This window comes from Lissotriton vulgaris, chromosome 4_1, assembly GCF_964263255.1.
Source record: "Lissotriton vulgaris chromosome 4_1, aLisVul1.2, whole genome shotgun sequence".
Classification (NCBI taxonomy): domain Eukaryota; kingdom Metazoa; phylum Chordata; class Amphibia; order Caudata; family Salamandridae; genus Lissotriton; species Lissotriton vulgaris.
The window spans coordinates 435,365,973-435,384,737 of record NC_141691.1 but is presented as its reverse complement, the minus strand read 5'-3'; the positions used below and the strand labels follow the sequence as shown (position 1 = coordinate 435,384,737).

Here is an 18,765-nt window from a genome sequence, read left to right as displayed (position 1 = left end):
GACCATTAAAAGCTTTTTCAGAAGCGCTATGCTTGCTTGAGTCAACTCATGAAACCTATAAAATACAGGAATTCATGTCACATTATGCGAGGACTTATGCAATGGAACAGCTTGTGAGTGAGAACAGACAAATGTTTCAATTAATTAAGGAAACAGTTGTGTCTTCTGAGTGGAAAGACATAAGTTCCATGCAGAACATACACGCTGTGACCAACCTCATTCATTCGGTAGAGCCGTTGGTGTGTAAACGGTTGACATCTAACCACTGATAAGCAACAAATGATAATAGTGAGTTGTTCCTATCAACGCGGTAATAGGCTCATGAGGGGAATCATGAAAAGGGTCAAATCACACAGTCCAGTGGTGGAGCGCTAAACATCGCCATCCAACACCAGTTGCCACTGCCCATAAAGCCCACCTGTGCAGGTAACTGTTGATATACTTCCAGGCACCAAAGGCAAAGGGAACGTGGCACGCAGAAGAAATCCTGTGAGAGAGATTGACTGAGAGCGTTCCGAAACCCGCGATTCAAAATGGCGCCCTGGAGTCGGGTGCGCACAAAATCGCTTTAGAACTTAGGCAGAAAAGTCCCCAAACTGCAAAAAACAAGAATCCGGTGACATAGCATGACGACTGGAAGCAGGGGGTCACAGCGTGCGTTAATAAGTGAAGTTGCGAAGAGAGAGACGTTCCGTGACTAACAGTACAAAATGGTCGGGCGAGTCACGGAGTCACAGCGGGAGAAACAGAAAATAAGCAGTCTACCTTGGGCACACGAAGTCAGCAGATCGTCTCAGAATGATCCCTACATATACATGGGCGCAGTCCTCCAATTTGAGCTCAAGTCATGAGGGACAAGAGCACCGCTGATCCGTCTCCGCTCCCGCTGTCCTCGGAGAGCTACAGACACACCGCCATTTCCGTCGGGCGCAAGCCACGCCCCCCCAGTAGTAGCATTTAATTTACAGGACCTGGGCACATGTACAATACTTTATTAGGGACTTATAAGAAAATTAAATATGCTAATTGGGGATGAACCAAAATTAGCATGTTTCGGAGAGAGAGTACAAGCATTGGTCAGCAGGGATAAAGTGTGCAGAGTCTTAATACCAGCAAAAATGAGGTCAGAAAAGGCGGAGGAGGAAGGCAAACAGTTTGAGGATGACCCTGCAAAAGGCCATTTCCAACACTTTATATGGTTTGTAACATTTTGGAGTTTCAAAAAAATGCCAACCAAGAATAGATGTTCCCATTGGATAACTCTATTCCCCTAACAACCCTCCCCCATGCAAGGGAGAAGTTGGAAGATTATTTTACGTTATTGGCACACTTATTGTAAAGTATATTTAAGTGTTCAAATGATATTGAAAATATATTGAAATGTTTTTAATGTGCCTAAGATTACGCCCTTCAGTTAATGTGATGGCTTTTTAATGAGTTTTGTTGATGTTACAAAAACAGAACTACTTGTCAGTCCCAGAACTGATGTCTGCATCACACAATGTGCCTAGTGTATTTATATATATTTTTTAATTGAGGTGCCAGTTTTGAGCAGCTTATAGTAACAGGAGCTATTCATTATAATTGATAAAAGAATTTGCAGGCTATTGTTGTGACTCCTCTCCTTTACTCATATGTTTTCCTTCATGTTCGCTCTTTCAACTTTGTAATTCACTCATACTTTCTTCTCTCCCTAGATCATTCGCACATCCTTTCGCTTACTCTTATTCACACTTTCCATCATTCACGCTTGTTTTCACTCTCACTTTCTTTCTCTGTCATTCATGGTGTCTACAATAGTGCATTATATCTTTTTAGAGCTCTGTAATTTTCTTATGACTGTTCATAAAACATGCAAATAGGAACCCTTAAATAGCCACAAATCATCAACAAAGAGTTGTTGTAGTGTTTAAACTCATCCCTGTTTGTGTACCCTTCCCAGTTATTCACTTTCTAATGAACCCATCTTCTGTTGCACAATTAAAGTGGTTTTAGATATTGTATTTTCATTTGCTGTATCGACTGATATTACAAAACGTTCTTCAGAACCCTAAAGGCATAGTCGGGCTCAAATGTATAACTATATCATGTATGCGAGCCTTATTGATCTCTGCTCTAATTGGGGCTTGGGGTATTTGCTCCTGAAGGGTGTTTCAATGTTCACGTAAGACTACTTTACTTTGATTGGAATGAGAAGTGTAAGATAGACTCAAACAAGTTCAGGGAATTTGGAATTCTCATGCATGCAAGTTTGTTTATCAGCGCTTAGTGACTGCACGTATTTTACTTGCTGTTGTACACAGGACCAGACTGGTCAAGTAGACACTTTGGGATTTTCCTGGTGGGCGGAAGGCTTGGGGCTACACTTAATGTAGTGGGGCTCCGCCGATACAGATGCCTTTGGGCTCAATGCAGCCGCAGCCATACCAGTGGCTATACCCTAGTGAATGCTGGCTCCGTAACTCAAAGTAGCTAACTTTAAGGAGTAGCTTTTTTCTTGAAGAACAAGCGACATACAACATGGTGCTATACATGTGCACTCCTATGCCTGTAGGAAAAGTCCTTGTTGGTGAACAGATCATGTGATGGCCGCTCATACTTCCAGAGGGACAAAAACTTCAAAGAAAGTAGAGAGGGCGCAGACTTCTGTCCATCTCTGCAGCAGTATGCTGATCAGCTTGCACTTATGTTAGGCATGGGAACTTTTTCAGGAGTCCCAGAGCAGTCAGAGATTACTGGGCCAAAACTTTAACAGCCGAAGGAGCCTTTTACCACTGGTGCTCTGGGCAGTACTGGCTCTGGGGCGTCAGCTTACTGTTGAGCCCATTACTAAGCACCAAGTACGTGCCCCTCCAGCACTTGATCCTGAGGGCAGTGCAGTCAATCTCTCCAAGATATACTCACAGATATGGTGTAAGATTGACACTCAGAACTCAGTAAGTCAAATAATCTTTGTCAATAAATCGCTGTCCAGCAGGTTTTTACTAAAAAGGACAAGTGCTATAATTCTCCGCACACAACTCTATACTGTAAAAAGAAAATTCAGAAGGCCATCAAAATGAAATGAAATGAAAAGACGATTTGTAAAGCGCGATGGCTACCCTAAGGCGTCCCAGCGCTGCGGAGGTCGGGGCATAGGCAGAGCTTCAGGGAGTTACACAGGTTTGTTGAAAAGCCAGGTTTTCAGGAGCTTTCGGAATGTCAGTAGTTTGGGCTCTGATCTGATTGTGAGGGGAAGTGTTCCACAGCTTGGCAAGGTTGTAAGAAAGTGAGCGGCCTGCGCACCTAGCTCTCTTAACTCGGGGCACTGTGGTGAGGTAGGAGGCTCCAGATCTAAGGTGTCTATTGGGGTGATAGGCGTTTACAAGGGGAAGGTTGATGGTGGGACCTTTTCTCCAATAGGACCGGTGGGCGATGCACATGGCCTTGAATTCAATCCTTGCTTTTACTGGGAGCCAATGGAGGTCCTTCAGTCGGGCTTTAACTGAGGCTCGGCGAGGGATTTGAAGAAGAGTCCGGGCTGCGCAGTTCTGGATAATTTGGAGTTTGTTCAAGGTCTAATCTGGGCAATAATCACTCTGTTGGGGAACTAGGCAGGGGCAGCTGGTAACATATAAAAATGTTGAGGCGAACATAGGTACTCCAATGCATTCCAAAACACATATACATAGAACAAGCATGCAAAATAAAAACACTTGCATGCATTACAATAACATTAAAACTAAAAGTACTTCCCCGGGCTGCATCCTCGCTGTCCTTCGCAATCTGTGGTGGGCATGATTGAAAAAGGTAATTTCCCTAAGCAATCCAGATGCTACTCTCATTCTGTTAACCACCATGAGAGCAGCTCCAGGATTGGATGGAGCGGGCTGGCTAGATGCTCCTTCAGGCCCTGTAGGCCTGTCTGTGCTTGTCTCAGAAGCTGGGTGTAGAACGTCAAAATGCGCATGTCAGTTTGGCTGGCGCAAGACAGTTGGCCAAACTGACTTGCGCACTTTGCAAGCATCTGGCCAGCCACTGCTCTAGTCCTCCATGCAGCAGAGGACACACCCTCATTTATCTGGCTTCGGGGCAGGCTAACCGCACCTTGTAAAAAATAAAATGGCATTGAAATCCTCTTGTTGCCATTTTATGGTTGCCATTGTTTTTTCGCAGCTGTCAGTGGGCGGGGTGGTGGGGTGACACTCTCCCGCCCTTGTAAAGAAACCGCTGCTGCGACTGAGACCGCAAATAATGCTCTTTTTGCCCCTCTTCTCCCACCATTATTATTAGGTAGATGGTGTGTCTAAGGTATGGGGTGTTCCTGTGGTGTAGTTTGCCTTATTAAAAATCCATACACTTATTGAGGACTCCCTGCACAACATGATATGCATTCTTATTTATTTGTTACCTGCAGGATTGAGCTAGCCATCCTTAAGGATCATCGGATGCAATAAATGAGATCCTGTCCTGATGATGGCCATGTGATTATTATGCTTGGCTCAAAATGTCGACCTGAAATAATTGGCTGTCATGAACTGTAATACGGACTCCAAGAAAATATTTACCAATATTTTGGCTGTAACCCCCTAGTGACATGAAACACTTGTAATTTCCTTTGGGATCTATTGCGGCTTCTCAAAAATATTTACGCACTTCATGACTACTTTGAGGACATCTTCACTGCACTGTCCTCCATGACACGATTGGTTTTGACTAATAATATATTTTTATTGAAGTAATACAATAATGAAACCTATCCTGTTAGCTCATTGGCTCCATTTGCAAGTGCAATTGAGTTCCCTCCTAAGGTCTAATCTTAGCTTGTTAATAAATTAACATAATTTCATGTACGAGGAACCACAGTTCTTGGATAGCCAGTGTGGCACCAGTAAAACTATCTTGTAGTAATCGTGCAGGGGTTGATTAAACGTTTGAGAAAGTATCAGGTTACTTTACTTGATGCTAAATAGATGAAAGAATTTCTTTGGTTGTGAGTTGTGGGACAAAATAGAAATAAATTGTCCCCCTGCGTTGCCTACATTCAATGCCAGCACAGAAAAGTTATATTAATATTGAGGTAAAGATGTGGTAGTCTGATATGGATTAAAGGTTATTTGCTGCAAATGTCACACAGACATGAGAGCCTACTATTGTGGACATATGCTTGGAGAGCATGGTGATAGTCTTGAAGATGGTGGCTTCATCAGGGGAAGCTGAATACATATAGATAAGAGCTGAAACATACAGTGGAAACATTGGAGTAAAGTGGCCATCTTCTCCTATAAATGATTGGAGCAGATAATGCTTGTTAATTTGGTTCAAGCTCAAGCCATTGGTTATTACATTGGACCTTGTGAGAAACACTGTAGCTAAAAGATTCAGGGGACCCTGAAAACAGAGGGTAGAAGAAGCATAATTTAATTTTGCTCAGTTTAGTGATTGTAGTTTTCTGACTTCTTTGATTTGCAAAGTGATCAAACACATTGCACATAGAGACATCTGAAAAAAGTGTTCCCTGCAACAAGAAGAGGGAAGGGAGAAAATCAGGAAAGGACTAATATTTCATGTTAATCTAAATTAAAGAGGCACCATTATCACCGGTTGCCATTTATTAAGTAGAATAGATGTGAACCACGTGTGTGCTTTCATGTCAGAACCTCTTCCTGCATCATTAGTAGAGTAGCTTTCTAGAAATATTTTCTAATAAGAAGTACCTTTTCAACAATATCAAATGTGCTGAACACCGGGCGGGGGAGGGGTTTACGGGTTGTAATCAGGCTTAATGATTTGCATATTTGAATAAGGTTCCAGATTGGCATTAGAATACAAGGCGGTATGTGTCTTTTTAATTGCTGGGTGGCAGAGTCACTCAGAGCTGTGAGACTTTGACAGAAGTTGCTTTTCTATCACAGATGATTTAAGCTATGTTTAGGCAGCTGTGAGTTGTTGCTGGAATATGTTATATGTGTTGAGGAAAAGAATACAATGCAGTTGTCCTTAATTGCAAAACTGATGAATTTTATGATTAGAAATCTATTGAATTTGGTGCAATGTAATACTTCTGTGGATTTAGGCTAAATTATTCAAAAGTAGTAGATACTTGTTCTATGCATTTAAATGGACAAATAAAATGTACTACCCCATTTATGGTCATAGGTGTGTCTAAATTTCAATGTCAAAAGCAACAGGACAGCAACAAAATATGTATTTTTAAAACTTACTCTGAACATTTTTTGTTATACAAAGGTTATATAGTGCATATCCCCCAATTACTTGACTCCTAGCACTTTTCTTTACTCACATACGTGTCAGTGGTTGTGGGAGGGTCGCCATCTGAGGATAGACCATGCCCAATATACTAGGAGTCATGCCTTGAGTTTTTTCTGCGGTTGGCTTCATAAATGAACTGGGGGATGGTGGGTGTACAGTAGCCTGCTGCCATCACAGGTGTGAGGATGGTGTGTTTCCAGGGATGTCTCTGGAGAGAATGTCTTGTATTTTCTCGATCTACTTTTAGTTTAGGTAGACCGTGTGGTGCATTGGTTAAAACTTTCCTTTCGTAGGTTTTAGTAGAGTTTTCAGAGTGGACGTGCGTGGTATATATATATATATATATATATATGGCTCAGAGTGTTTACACTGATTCTACAATTGGACTGCTGCAAGAGACTGTCAATTTCAATTTAATAGACTTTTTAGCTAATTTATCTAGGGTCATATCCTATTTTTATTGTTTTAGCATTTAAATGTTGACATGTTTATTTACTGCTTTGAAATGCTGTTTTTACATGTATGTACGCTTTCAAGATATCTTGCATATCGAATAAAAGCTTTCAACCAAAAAAAAAAACCACAATTGGACTGCTTAACTGGTCTTGTCTGTACTTTTTACATCTTTGCGTAGGTTGATCATTGTAAGCAATCCTCTCCATAGTAGTCATTGCTCAGGGCAGCACTATCTTTTACTGAGAGCAGCAGGATCCTGGTAGGATTCCTGGCCCGGTGTCACCTGTTCCCTTATCACCATGTCTTCATGTCGCTATCGTGTTATTATCGATCCCTCTTTTCAGGAGCATGCACGTTTTGTTAAATATTCAAGTGATTTGTTCAGTACAGCAATTAACAATTGCTTGCCCACTGAATGCATTACACTCACCTAGGCTGCATCTTGTCTGCGATTATTGTTTTACTGGCAGAGGTTTTGTGTGGAGGGTAAACATTTTGTTTTCCTCTGTACGATAAGCCAGTTAGTACCCAGTGAAAAATTGCTGCTGGCTTTGGCGGGTTTCAGTGCGATTCCTTCTCCAAACTGGGTGTAATGTAATGTGTTCTGTAGCTGTCTCTTTCGAGCAGCCTAATTTTGAGTGATGCAGTTACTTTGAAAGTAGGTACCAATGCCAGTTTTTATCTTTTTCCATTTCCCGAAACATATGTTGCATGTAAACCATTGGTCTGGTTTTGTGCGCACTCACTTAGTGCCCAGGCAAACTTAGTGTGCAGAAGAAAATACCATGCAACAACACCAGTCACAAAGATTAAAATTGCATGTCATTCCCCATTGTAAAGGAGGAAACTTAAACTGGGTTCAAAAACTGACCTGACAGCAGGCGGTAGATGTTTTTTCCCTGGATGATTGATTTTCCACCTCATTTTACCTCAGTACCTAGAATGAAGCCTCTAAAGATGTGTTGTTGCAACTCTACATTATTTATAAAGTGTAGCATTCTGGCACATACTTGCAAAAGTAGATTATTGTTGTCCTATGCTGCATGTGAAGGCCCGGTAGAGGTTGGTAAACCAGACAAATGATGGCTAGAGATGAGCCGGATCCACGCCAAGGGTTTCTCGGCTGACTCCAACAGCCTTACCATGATACGGGCCACCAGAAAAGTGAACGGTTTCCTCAATATCTGACTACATGCTCTTAAGATAGGCCTCTCTCTGCCTTATATGCCCAGTCCACAAACGTGCTTCTTTTCTCTCTCACATACACTCACCCTTTCTCTTTTTAGTTCTTTATCTTTCTTTTCCATGATACCCCCCCCCCCTCTCTCTCGTGGACTAAGCCTCCGTAGGTTTGTTCCCTTCTTTCTTTCAAGTTCCTGCTTCGCCTTTTCGTTCATTTTCTCTCCTCGATTTCTCATTCTCTGCCACTTTATCCTCTCTTCTCTGCCTTCCCTATAACCATCCCTCTTCCATCCTACAAAATCAGTGGCATCCAGTAGCCGTGCAATGTAAAAATAAATAACCTGTAGTACATGTGTAGTTGCTACAGACTTTAGCACTACAATACTGGGAAGGCCATATCTAGCACAGGAGAAGCTATGGGGGGCCTCCATTGCTTCTGGACATCTCACCTCCAAATTATGCAAGTATCTCTGCCACTATTGCCCAAGCCATTGATCCATTTTACCCATCTTGTTGAGCTACAGGTTTCGGTATATTATTGCATGGGATATTCATAACAAAGATAAATAATTCGTAATACACTTCTCATTGCAATCCACTTTGCTTCAGTTCTTCTTGGGATAAACTCTCATTTGAAAGAATGGAGGATGCATTCTGGAGCACACTGTGTCATTCTACCAGGAAGCAGTGCTGTTGAACCAGATGTAATGAGAAAACTGCCATCCATAAAATGCATTGTTATGATAATTTGTTTAGCGATTTGGCGTGGTATTGTTGAATGGTAAACTAAAGAAAACGTAAATGCTGTGTGCTGTTTTAATTGCACAACCTATGGGCTCAGTGGGTTCGTGTTCATTGATTGATAGCACTACAAACAAAATACTTCATAGCGCACTTAGAGGAGCCAATGGCTTCTCATTATTCGAGGATCCTGAAATGTCAATGCTCTTGATTCACAAACCATAACTTAATTAGCAAACATTGTGGGTGATGCGGATAGATGTCCATCCTTGAGGTGAACTTGCTGTCATTTGTGAGCCGGGTTCCATATTCGTCCCCGGAAGACCACAAGTGTTCCTCTCCCTGTATGGCGTCAGCAGCAGGCAGCTGGATCCTGCCCTGAGAACCAGGGCAGGGAATTCCATTTGGAGCTCATAGCTTCCCTAAAGGGAGATGCACCTGCAAATCTGGGGCAGTATCTCTGAGCCCCGTCTTCAGGGTCCTCTGCTTCTTTAAATTGCTGTGCTACTTTGACTTCTGTTCTGTGCTTGTTCCTCTTTCTGCTCTTCTGAGGTTCTGTTCTAGTTTCCTCCTCATTCATGAGTCTGTGAGTGCGAGGAGGGGGTGGTGGTGTGTATTGGCCAATGGTACAGCTGAAGAGCAGCTGGTCAGCAATATAGGCTTTTCGTATTTTGATTACTCACATATCCAAAATACAAACCCCTCTCCATTTGCTTTGCTGCACCCAAGGACTTATAGAATAATGTGGGAGTATGTGAAAGAGAGGCGATGAAGTGGACCAAATGTATAAGAAATCTAAAATCGCTAATAATGTGAGAGAATGTGATTAACTTGATTGATTAAGTACAGCAACAATAGAGCCCTCGCACTAGATCGCTTGACCCGGTCCTCTTTAGTTCCCAAGTACTCATGTAAGGTGGCCTTCAGGAGTAAAAGTTCCAACAAAAGCCCAGCTTGCCTTTGGCCCAAGAGTTAGAGGTGACCTTGAGTCAAGCTAGAGCCAGTCATCTGGCTCAAGCTTTTAAGGATGTGTCCACCTGTAGTGGGTGGTAAATTGCCATGTAGTGCATTGGGGCACTTCGCTATTATGGTATTATTTAGTATGATTTTGTTGCTGTTCCCATATATTGCCCATTGTATTTACATGTGGAAGATGGAATGTGATATAATGCCCAGGATTAGTATGGATGATGTCATTGTCCCGTTCCTTATATTTTGTTTCTTCAGTATATGGAGCCCACTACCAGTGGGACAGTAATCAAGCTACGATGCCTTCCAACACTAGAACTCCAACACCGGAGACGTCAGCAATTTTGGAGAAAGGGGATTACCTCTAATTACAAGTTGATAAGGAGTGGCATATGGGAATCATTGTTTTGTTTTAGCACTGATTCTAGCTTGTTTTTCTCTATGTTCTCCTGGAGTTTAAATTTCCTTGATCAGACAAAATGTGTAAGTGAAAAAATGCTGACCCGCAGTGTTCTGTGTCACTTGTAATATCAAAGGAGCTGGCATAGCCTAGTAGCAGCCCCACTGGGCTTAACGGGCCACTCATAATGACGGCCTAGATGTATATGTTTTATATGGCATGCCAATCGGCTATGATTCTATTGCATTGTATTGGTATTTTTATAGCGCTTTCTTCCTCCTTCTGAAGCCACTGCAATTGTTTTCCACCTTAATTGGTACAGTTTGATTACTTTTTTTCCCCTTTTGGTAGAACGCATGTTGATTACATTTCTAATATGTTCCAGCCAATAATTATTAGAGGTCTGATTTACATATTATCACACTCCGAGCAGACTAAACCTATCAGGACCAAAGGACTGTAGGTGTAAACAATGGCCAGTAATTCAGGGAGACACATGTGACACTTAAAATTCACCCGCTACCTTGAGGAGAACAGCATCTTGGACACGTCCCAGTCCGGGTTCCGCAGCAACCACAGCACCGAAACAACCCTCATCGCCGCAACCGATGACATCACAGCCCTAATGGACAACGGAGAAACCGCTGCCCTCATCCTGATGGACATGTCAGCCGCCTTCGACACCGTCTGCCACTGCACCCTACGCACGCGCCACCACGACGCTGGGATCCGAGACAGTGCTCTGGAATGGACCACCTCCTTCCTCTCTGGCAGAACCCAGAGCGTCCGCCTCCCCCTTTTGGCTCCGAAGCCACAGAGATCATCTGCGGCTTACCCCAGGGCTCATTGCTCAGCCAGACATTGTTCAACATCTACATGGCACCGCTCGCCAACGTCGCCCAACTGCACGACCTCAACATCATCTCCTACGCCGACGACACCCAGCTGATCCTCTCCCTCATCAAGGACCCCCTCACCGCCAAAAGCAACCTCCATGAAGGAATGAAAGCCGTCACAGAGTGGATGAAGAACAGTTGCCTGAAGCTGAACTGGGAAAAGAAAGAAGTCCTCATCCTCGGTCCCACCCCTTTGGCCTGGGACGACTCCTGGTGGCCAACCCCACTGGGAACATCACTAACACCCACCAAACACGCACGCAACCTGGGGTTCATCCTCGACTCTACTCTCTCCATGACAAAACAGGTCAACGCCATCTCATCCTCCTGCTTCAACACCCTCCGCATGCTCCGATCTACAGATGGATCCCCACCAAAACAAGAAGAACGGTCACCCAGGCCCTTGTCAGCAGCAGGTTGGACTACGGTAACGCCCTCTACACAGGAGCCTCGGCCAAACTCCTGAAACGATGACATCCCTCGCCGCTGCCACCTCGCACATCACCTGAGAGACCTGCCTTGGCTTCCCGTCAGCAAGAGGATCACCTTCAAGCTCCTCACCCACGCACACAAGGCACTCCACAACACCGGACCAGGATAACTCAACAGATGTCTCACCTTCTACACCCTACCGCCAGCTCTGCTCCGCCGACCTCGCCACTGTCCCCCACATCCGAAGAACAGCCTCCAGCGGCAGATCGTTCTCCCACCTCACGACCAAGACCTGGAACACCCTCCCCATCCTCCTACGGCAGACCCAGGACCTGCTAACCTTCAGGAGACTACTCAACACCTGTTTTTTTTTAGCAGCAGCAACATTCCCCCCCCCCCAGCGCCCTGAGACCCTCACGGGTGAGTAGTGCGCTTTACAAATGTTTTGATTGATTCATTGTCACGTGAACAAACACTGTCAACCGTGGAAGATTCCAACAGTGTGAATTGCACACAATGCATAGTGTAAATCTTGAGTTATACAAAGTGCAGTGTCAGAAAGAAGTTAACCTAAACCGCTATTTGACGTTAATGTAACTGAAGGCTTCATTTCACACCATTGTGGTTAGTGGTTTTGAATTGTAAATCTTCTGGTCTTTCCTGGTTTATTCTGCTACGTTCTGGAAATATTGAAAGCGAGGCTTGGTCGTGAGACGCTGCAATGGGCTTGCGTCAGAAATATCACTGGTGTCTACGTTAACACCATTGCGTGGGTTTATCAGAGCTTCATTTGAAAGTGTCCACACTATTTAAGTAAATGTCAATCACTGCCCGTGAATTCAATGGCAATAAAAAAGCGAATCGTGATTGCACTCTTTCTTTAGTCTTTTTACTAAAAATAATAAATTAGTGCTGCGTGGTGAGGTGAATTGAGCGAGTACCTGCAGGTCTGTGGAGGGTTGCACATTTTGGGCAGAGCCCCAGACACTAAATGGAGACCTGTGTCTTTAGGGCCAGTGACATTATGTCCTCCATTGCTGTCTTGTGTACAGCAAATTATTGTATTATGAGTTTTTTCCAATTATCGCATCCATCGTTAGGGACGAATTATTGCCAAAAGCATAAACATGCTTTGTTCCAAGACTTCATTTGTCATGAGTGTCCTAAGCTGCAAAGCGTTCTTGACATGCCGGATAGCTTGTATTGTATTTAATTTTTACATTGTTTGTGACACCAGCATATCTGTGTTTTCTTTACAGCTGGGTTAACAACTTTGGACATGAAGGTCTCGGAGTCTTGCTGGATGTGCTGGAAAAGCTTCTGGACAAGAAACAGTAAGAAGAATAAATATATTTCCTTGACTTACAGTACTTTCTACGACTGTGCCTTAAGTTCATGTAATGTTTTTTTCTTTTACTCAAGGCAAGAAAGTATTGACAAGAAGAATCAACATAAACTCATTCAGTGCCTCAAAGCATTCATGAATAATAAGGTAGGAGGTCACATAACCATAAATATGTTTAATGATTGGGTTTCTGCACTACATTTTGAGAAGAACTACAAAGGAAGGCAATTTTGTTTTCAAAAAGATATTTCTTAGAGAGGCAGTCAGTCTTTCAGAAGCCGCAGCAAATTGAAGGTGTGAATTATGCAGTGCATTTAAATCCTTCTTCAGTCCACTTTTGAAAAGGCGAAGCACTTTGCACCCCACTAACAATGAATAAATACAAAAATAAATTAACATTAAAATACAATAAATACAGCCGGTATGTACAATTATTAGTACTGTACATCTCCCCCTCTGATCGTAGGCAATGTGCTTTTTAAATATTCATTTGTAGTGTTTTCCTCTTATCTTGTAAGTGTAATCAGACAGCTAAGGGTAAAATGCATTGTTCCATTAGTGGTTCAGTCTCATATTATTGTATCACGTGGACTTTTGAAGAGCGCATGCCGAACAGAGAGCATTCTCTTGTGTGAAAGTCTATATAATTTCACGATTTTCTGTGTTCTATGTCCTAGACTGAATTGCACAGTGAACAAGTAGAAGAGTGTGCTAAAATATACGTCTATTTCCATGCCAACCCCAGTTCTAAGAAGGAAGAAAGACTTGTTATTTGTAATCAACTATGAGTCTTTCCTTAGTTTTCTAACTGTAAATATAAGTACCCAATCTGAGTGTTATTTTAAATGGCTTCCATAGTGAAAACATTTAACGCAGCATTGTCAGTGGGAAAATACTTACAATAGGAGCAGGGAAGGCTAGAAGAATTCTAGAAACAGCCTCTGTACTGCTCTCATGTGGACCTCTCGATTGCAAATTTAATATGAATGTGGTAGGGGAGAAAAATATATCCTATCTATCGATTCGCAATCAAACATTGATCGCACAGCAGAATTAATTAGTTCCTCTGCTATGCTCTGTATGTTGGTGAATATCCTTTTTCTAGTCTAGTATAAAACACTGTGGCCTCGTCCCATTACTCCATCGTTTGCTAAATTCCAGCTTGAGGGTTGCTGGTGCTGTGTTTTATTTTGTCTTTCATCAATCATCTGCAGTGACTCTACAGTTTCCCCCAACTGTGCTTAAATCATTGAATTAGAGTCTAAACACTACCCCTAACAGTGTAGTGTTTCACACACTTTAAGAGATTATTCATATTTTCTTCTGCATTCTGAATATCACCAACAGATTGTTCTTTGAATGTACTGAAATGTTTTGTAAAATCATGACCTGCGATATTGACTCGAAAAATCATGCCCGAGATTACGGATCAGCATGGCCTAGAGATAATTCAGTAGTTTTACCATGTAAATGCGATACATTTTTATAGTGGCCTCGATCATACAATTATTCCCACAGTACATTCTCTGGTTGACTTATTCGACTTGCATTTTTATTCACCATCTAAGTAGAAAATAATCAATAAAGAAAATTATTTTGTGTTAAACTGTGTAAGAGTGTGAGGGCAGGGTAAACCCGACCATCTGACAGAATAAAGTATTTTGATACCTGTAGCAATTTAAGATTAGTTTGGAAATCATAAAATCTCCCAAATCTGTGCCCCATTGAATCTATAATATAAAGAGTGTTGATGCTCAATAGCATCTACTGATCGAGTGAAAGTCTCATATGTGAGAACAAAATGGGGTACGTTGCAAAAAAGTTCTACTTTGAACTACTCCTATCTTTATTTTAAGATAGATTGTCAGGAGATTCCTCCCCCTAAAGGACAAAAACTTGCTATGAAACTCTTTTTAGAAAAATCAGATGTACTTCCAAGCTGGCGTGCAAATCACTTTGGTTAAAGTCGGACTAGAAATTAGCCAACCAAAAATACTGATTAATATGGATCTATTTAGATCAAATTCTCTGGTCATTGATCTTTGTTTAAAGTAGATCTTCTTATATTGGTCATCCCCCTACATACATTTAGTGTGATGAATACATGAGAGTTAAATCTATGATGTCAAACATTCCCAAGGGGAAAGGAATCATTCTTCATGTGACCCTATGTGTCATAATAAGTCTAGACATGTGTCAACTCTGTGTCCGTGATCACATCAAGTCACCAAGGTCACATCAAGCCGAAAATAATTCTACATGATATCTCCTAACATAATAACGTAGATATGTGCTCATCTCATATTCTTGGCTTGCACATTAAAATACTCAGCAGGTAGGTCTGACATGATCTTGTATGCATTAAACCAAAACTAAAAAAATCTTATTGCCCCCCATATGTCCTAATAGTAATGCGTTCTGTAATATTTGATTCCATAATCTTCCCTAAAAGCTGTACAAGACACTGATCTGTATACTTACTGATATGTAGTTACCAGGTACTGTTTTTGCCACCTTATCATATATTCTGTTACTACTTCTGCTTTCTATCTAACTGTAGAACAAATATGATTGCATTTTCAAATATTAAGTTTAGTGCTCTCAGCAGATCTATCTGCACTTACCTAATGTAAATCATTGATGTGAATCATAAAAATAAAATATTCATAATTAGAGGACTCTTTTGTTACACTGTGTGAGACTTCCATCTGCTTCTATTGTTCTTGATAATGTTTTTCATTTTTCTAGATTGTGGGCCTGTCACTATTCCTGATATCTTCAAATTTTCCAATAGGTACATAGCAGTCTGTTGAAGTGATGACTGCTAAAACAATTATTCATAGTTTTAAACATTTCATCAGATACTTTAGATTAGGAATATATTCACCAGTTTATAACTCCTTGACCGGTAAGTGTCTGTATGAGAATAAAGGTTAGGCAAAAACGAAAAGGCATAGGGGAGCCCGGCATCCCTCCATCCAAATCATCCTTGCTCCCTCCCTTATTTTTTGTTGAGGGACATGAGTAATCACTTTAGGGGGACCATCTTTATGCATCCAACTTTGGAAGTCTACTCAGACACCACCTCCCTTAACATTCCATTCTTTATGTTTCAGTGTGAGAAATATTAGCCGGGAAAATCAGTTTGCAACCTCAGCGTTGGGTGGCCTCCCCACCTCTGTTTCATGTTCTTTTTCTTGAACCTGTGGCAAGGAAAAATCCCTTTTTAGTCTATGGAGTGGTTAAGGGACCCAGAATACAGAAACACACATTTAAAGATGCTGGAGAGGCCTGAGCTGTTTTTTTGTAATTATGTGAGGCCTGTTGAATCACTTGTCTCAGATTCCACACTTCTGTGGAATCAAGCTACGTAGGCACTAAGGCACCACAATTTGAATATGCTAAACTACATATAATTACATTCAAAGCATTCCTAGATATTTCAGCCAATTAATCTTCTTCCCAATTAGTTTACAATAACAATTACCTGCGTGCATGCAAACTTAATGAATCAGATTTAGTGCCATTTTGAACTGAAACACAAAAAAGTTCAAGAGATTGACATATCTTGACTGACCACAAAATTTGGGTGGAAGAATGATTTAATGAACAAAACAAGACCAAGAAAGCAAAACTTGAAGCTGAGAATCAGAGATACATATTTTAAAAGTTAAATGCAAAAAGCACCAGGAAACATCAAATGAGCTGCGGGTGACCAGGCCTCTGCACCATTGCAGGCCAACAGCGGTGTAGTTCTGTTAATATGCAGCCCAGTAGTTTAACCTGGTTTAATGCCTTATCTTCTGACTAAGAATATATGAAGTAATTTTTTTCCAGTTTGGCAAAGTAGGATGCTGTGGCTTATAAGTGCTCCACAAGGCCAGGTGTGATGAAGTTAGCAACCCACTGAAGCCCTGAGATTTCACATTGAAAGCTCAGAATAGGCCAACTTAAAATAGTTGCTACCAAGGTGACTTCAGCTCTGGGATCTCCACTCTCACATTTACCTGTGGACTTAAAAGCAATAGAGGTACTCTAAATCGTCTGACAGAATACGTCTAAGAGCAATAGTCAGAGTCCATAGGACTGGATACCTTCTACTCGAGGCCCACTGAAGCTTTTTTTCTTGAAGCATAAAGATCAGAAGAAGGTGAACCTGGAAATCCTGCCACCTGTTTGTGCCTTTCTTGGGTAGCATGCCAGTTTGTTCCATTCCCCCAGAGTTGAAACAGTTTTTTAAGTCCTAACTTTGCTTTGTGCTGAAGCTCACGCTACTGGCTCCTCCTCAAGCCCCGGGTCTGCAAGGGTCATCCTCCAGGATACCAGGACAAAGACAACAGTAGGTGATATGTTAGACCACTCTCTGCAGTCGGGACCCAGTCACACCCCCCTCCACTGGTTCTTCAATAAGATGCTCTTCTTGCCCTTTATTTTCCCATTTCCACAGGAAGCCAGCTGATCTTGAGAGCCCATTAGTTCTTTCATACATGTAAAAGCCAGCCTAGTCCTCTATAAAGACATGCCAGCACCAGGATCTTAATCTTATTTTGACTTTGAAATCAAAGTATTTTCAAAAGTATCTGTAATGATAGACATTCTTATAGTTGCCTTTGACTAGATATTATCAACAAAAAAATGCATTATACACAGAAAGTTCCTACAGTTGAGTTAAAACTTCTTTTGCCGCAATTCCTTTATTTGTATTGCAAATAATCACAGAAAACCCTATTACAGCAGCATTTTAATATACCAAGGCCACAGGACAACTCTGTTGTGCTCCCAAATGTCTCTAATGGACTGGGCTATGGAAATGAGATCTTCCACCTTCCTCCTAACAAGAAACCCACTCAAACTGGTTCTGATCCCACCTCTTCGCAGGAGACAGGCTCTGTCAAGTGTGATGCCTTGCTGTTCAGAATAAATATTAGCACAATATGGTGTCTATCTGCTGTTTGAACTCAAATTTGACTTGATCTCCCCTCACTTTCTTAGAGAAATACCTGTTGATGCTCAGCAATTAACTCTCCCCTGCCTTCCTGCAGGAGTTCTGCCAGGAAGGCACCATCTCAAAGAAACCCTTTGTTTTTTTCTCAGAGAGCAAGCTTACACTTATTCAGTGGAGCTGGAAAATGTAGTGACTGTCGCTGGTAGGGAGGCAGCCAGGCTGGTGACTGTGCAGTTTCTCCAGGAAGAGATGACCAACTTATTTTGTGGCACACTTAAAAAAAAAAACACGTGTTCACTAATGAATTAGGTTTTTCATAATTATTAAAATGGTGTGCAGATTTTTTTTTAGTCCTACTCAAAGGCAACTTTGATGAATGGGAAATGTGGCATTTGCTCCTAAACAGGGGTTTACAATGAGAAAGTATCAGTGCAACCTACAGTGAGAGATATCTCTTGGAACCATATCACTGCAGAGGCATTTTCATTCCATATTCTGCGTGCCTCACTTTAACAAAGAATTGTTTAACGTCACTTAGGTAATGTAAAAGAAGGCTTTTCAACATGGGCAACTCGGTTTACTTGGACATGTGCTGACCGTGGTTTTAAAATCACACTTGTGGGTGATGTAGGCGCGCACTGCAGCCCACACAGACATATAACCCTTGAGCCACTGGTGTATTCTGTTCCATATTACTGTGGCCTCACTATAGAGTCTGACAAGCCAATTAGAAATAATCACTGTTATCATATGCCAGAACATCCAGTCAGGAAAAAAGCTGAGTTACTCTGCAGCCTGGTTAGGCAGAGCATCCTTCCATGCTGGAAATGTTGAGCAAATGTGGGATAACAACCCCACCTGTAGGATGGCGTTAGCTGTCTGTATGTACAGTGGTGGCTGACACCAATAAAATATGGTTTGGCGCGAAAGCGCTACTCACCATAAACGCGGAGCAGTACAAACGCTGGCACTTCAACTTTTCACAAGCAGGAACAGGAAGTACTTCCTTCCTGCTTGTGGAACGCACTCCAACCAATCCTAGAGCTGCTTTCATGTTGTGAAAGCAGCTCCAGGATTGGTGGGAGCAGGCTCATCCAGTATAATTTTGAGGCTTAGTGCATGTGCCAGCAATCAGTGCGCATGTAAG

The 18,765-nt window shown here is 42.0% G+C and overlaps 1 protein-coding gene across 1 annotated transcript in view; it reads left to right on the top strand.

Moving 5' to 3' along the window:
• The window catches only part of DIAPH2 (diaphanous related formin 2), a 3,821,702-nt gene that overhangs the window by 998,788 nt on the left and 2,804,149 nt on the right, over window positions 1-18,765 (top strand). The window contains exons 6-7 of the mRNA XM_086964614.1: window positions 12,588-12,662; window positions 12,751-12,820. Of these exons, the coding sequence (XP_086820740.1) occupies window positions 12,588-12,662; window positions 12,751-12,820 (145 nt within the window). The remainder of the gene's footprint in view (window positions 1-12,587; window positions 12,663-12,750; window positions 12,821-18,765) is intronic.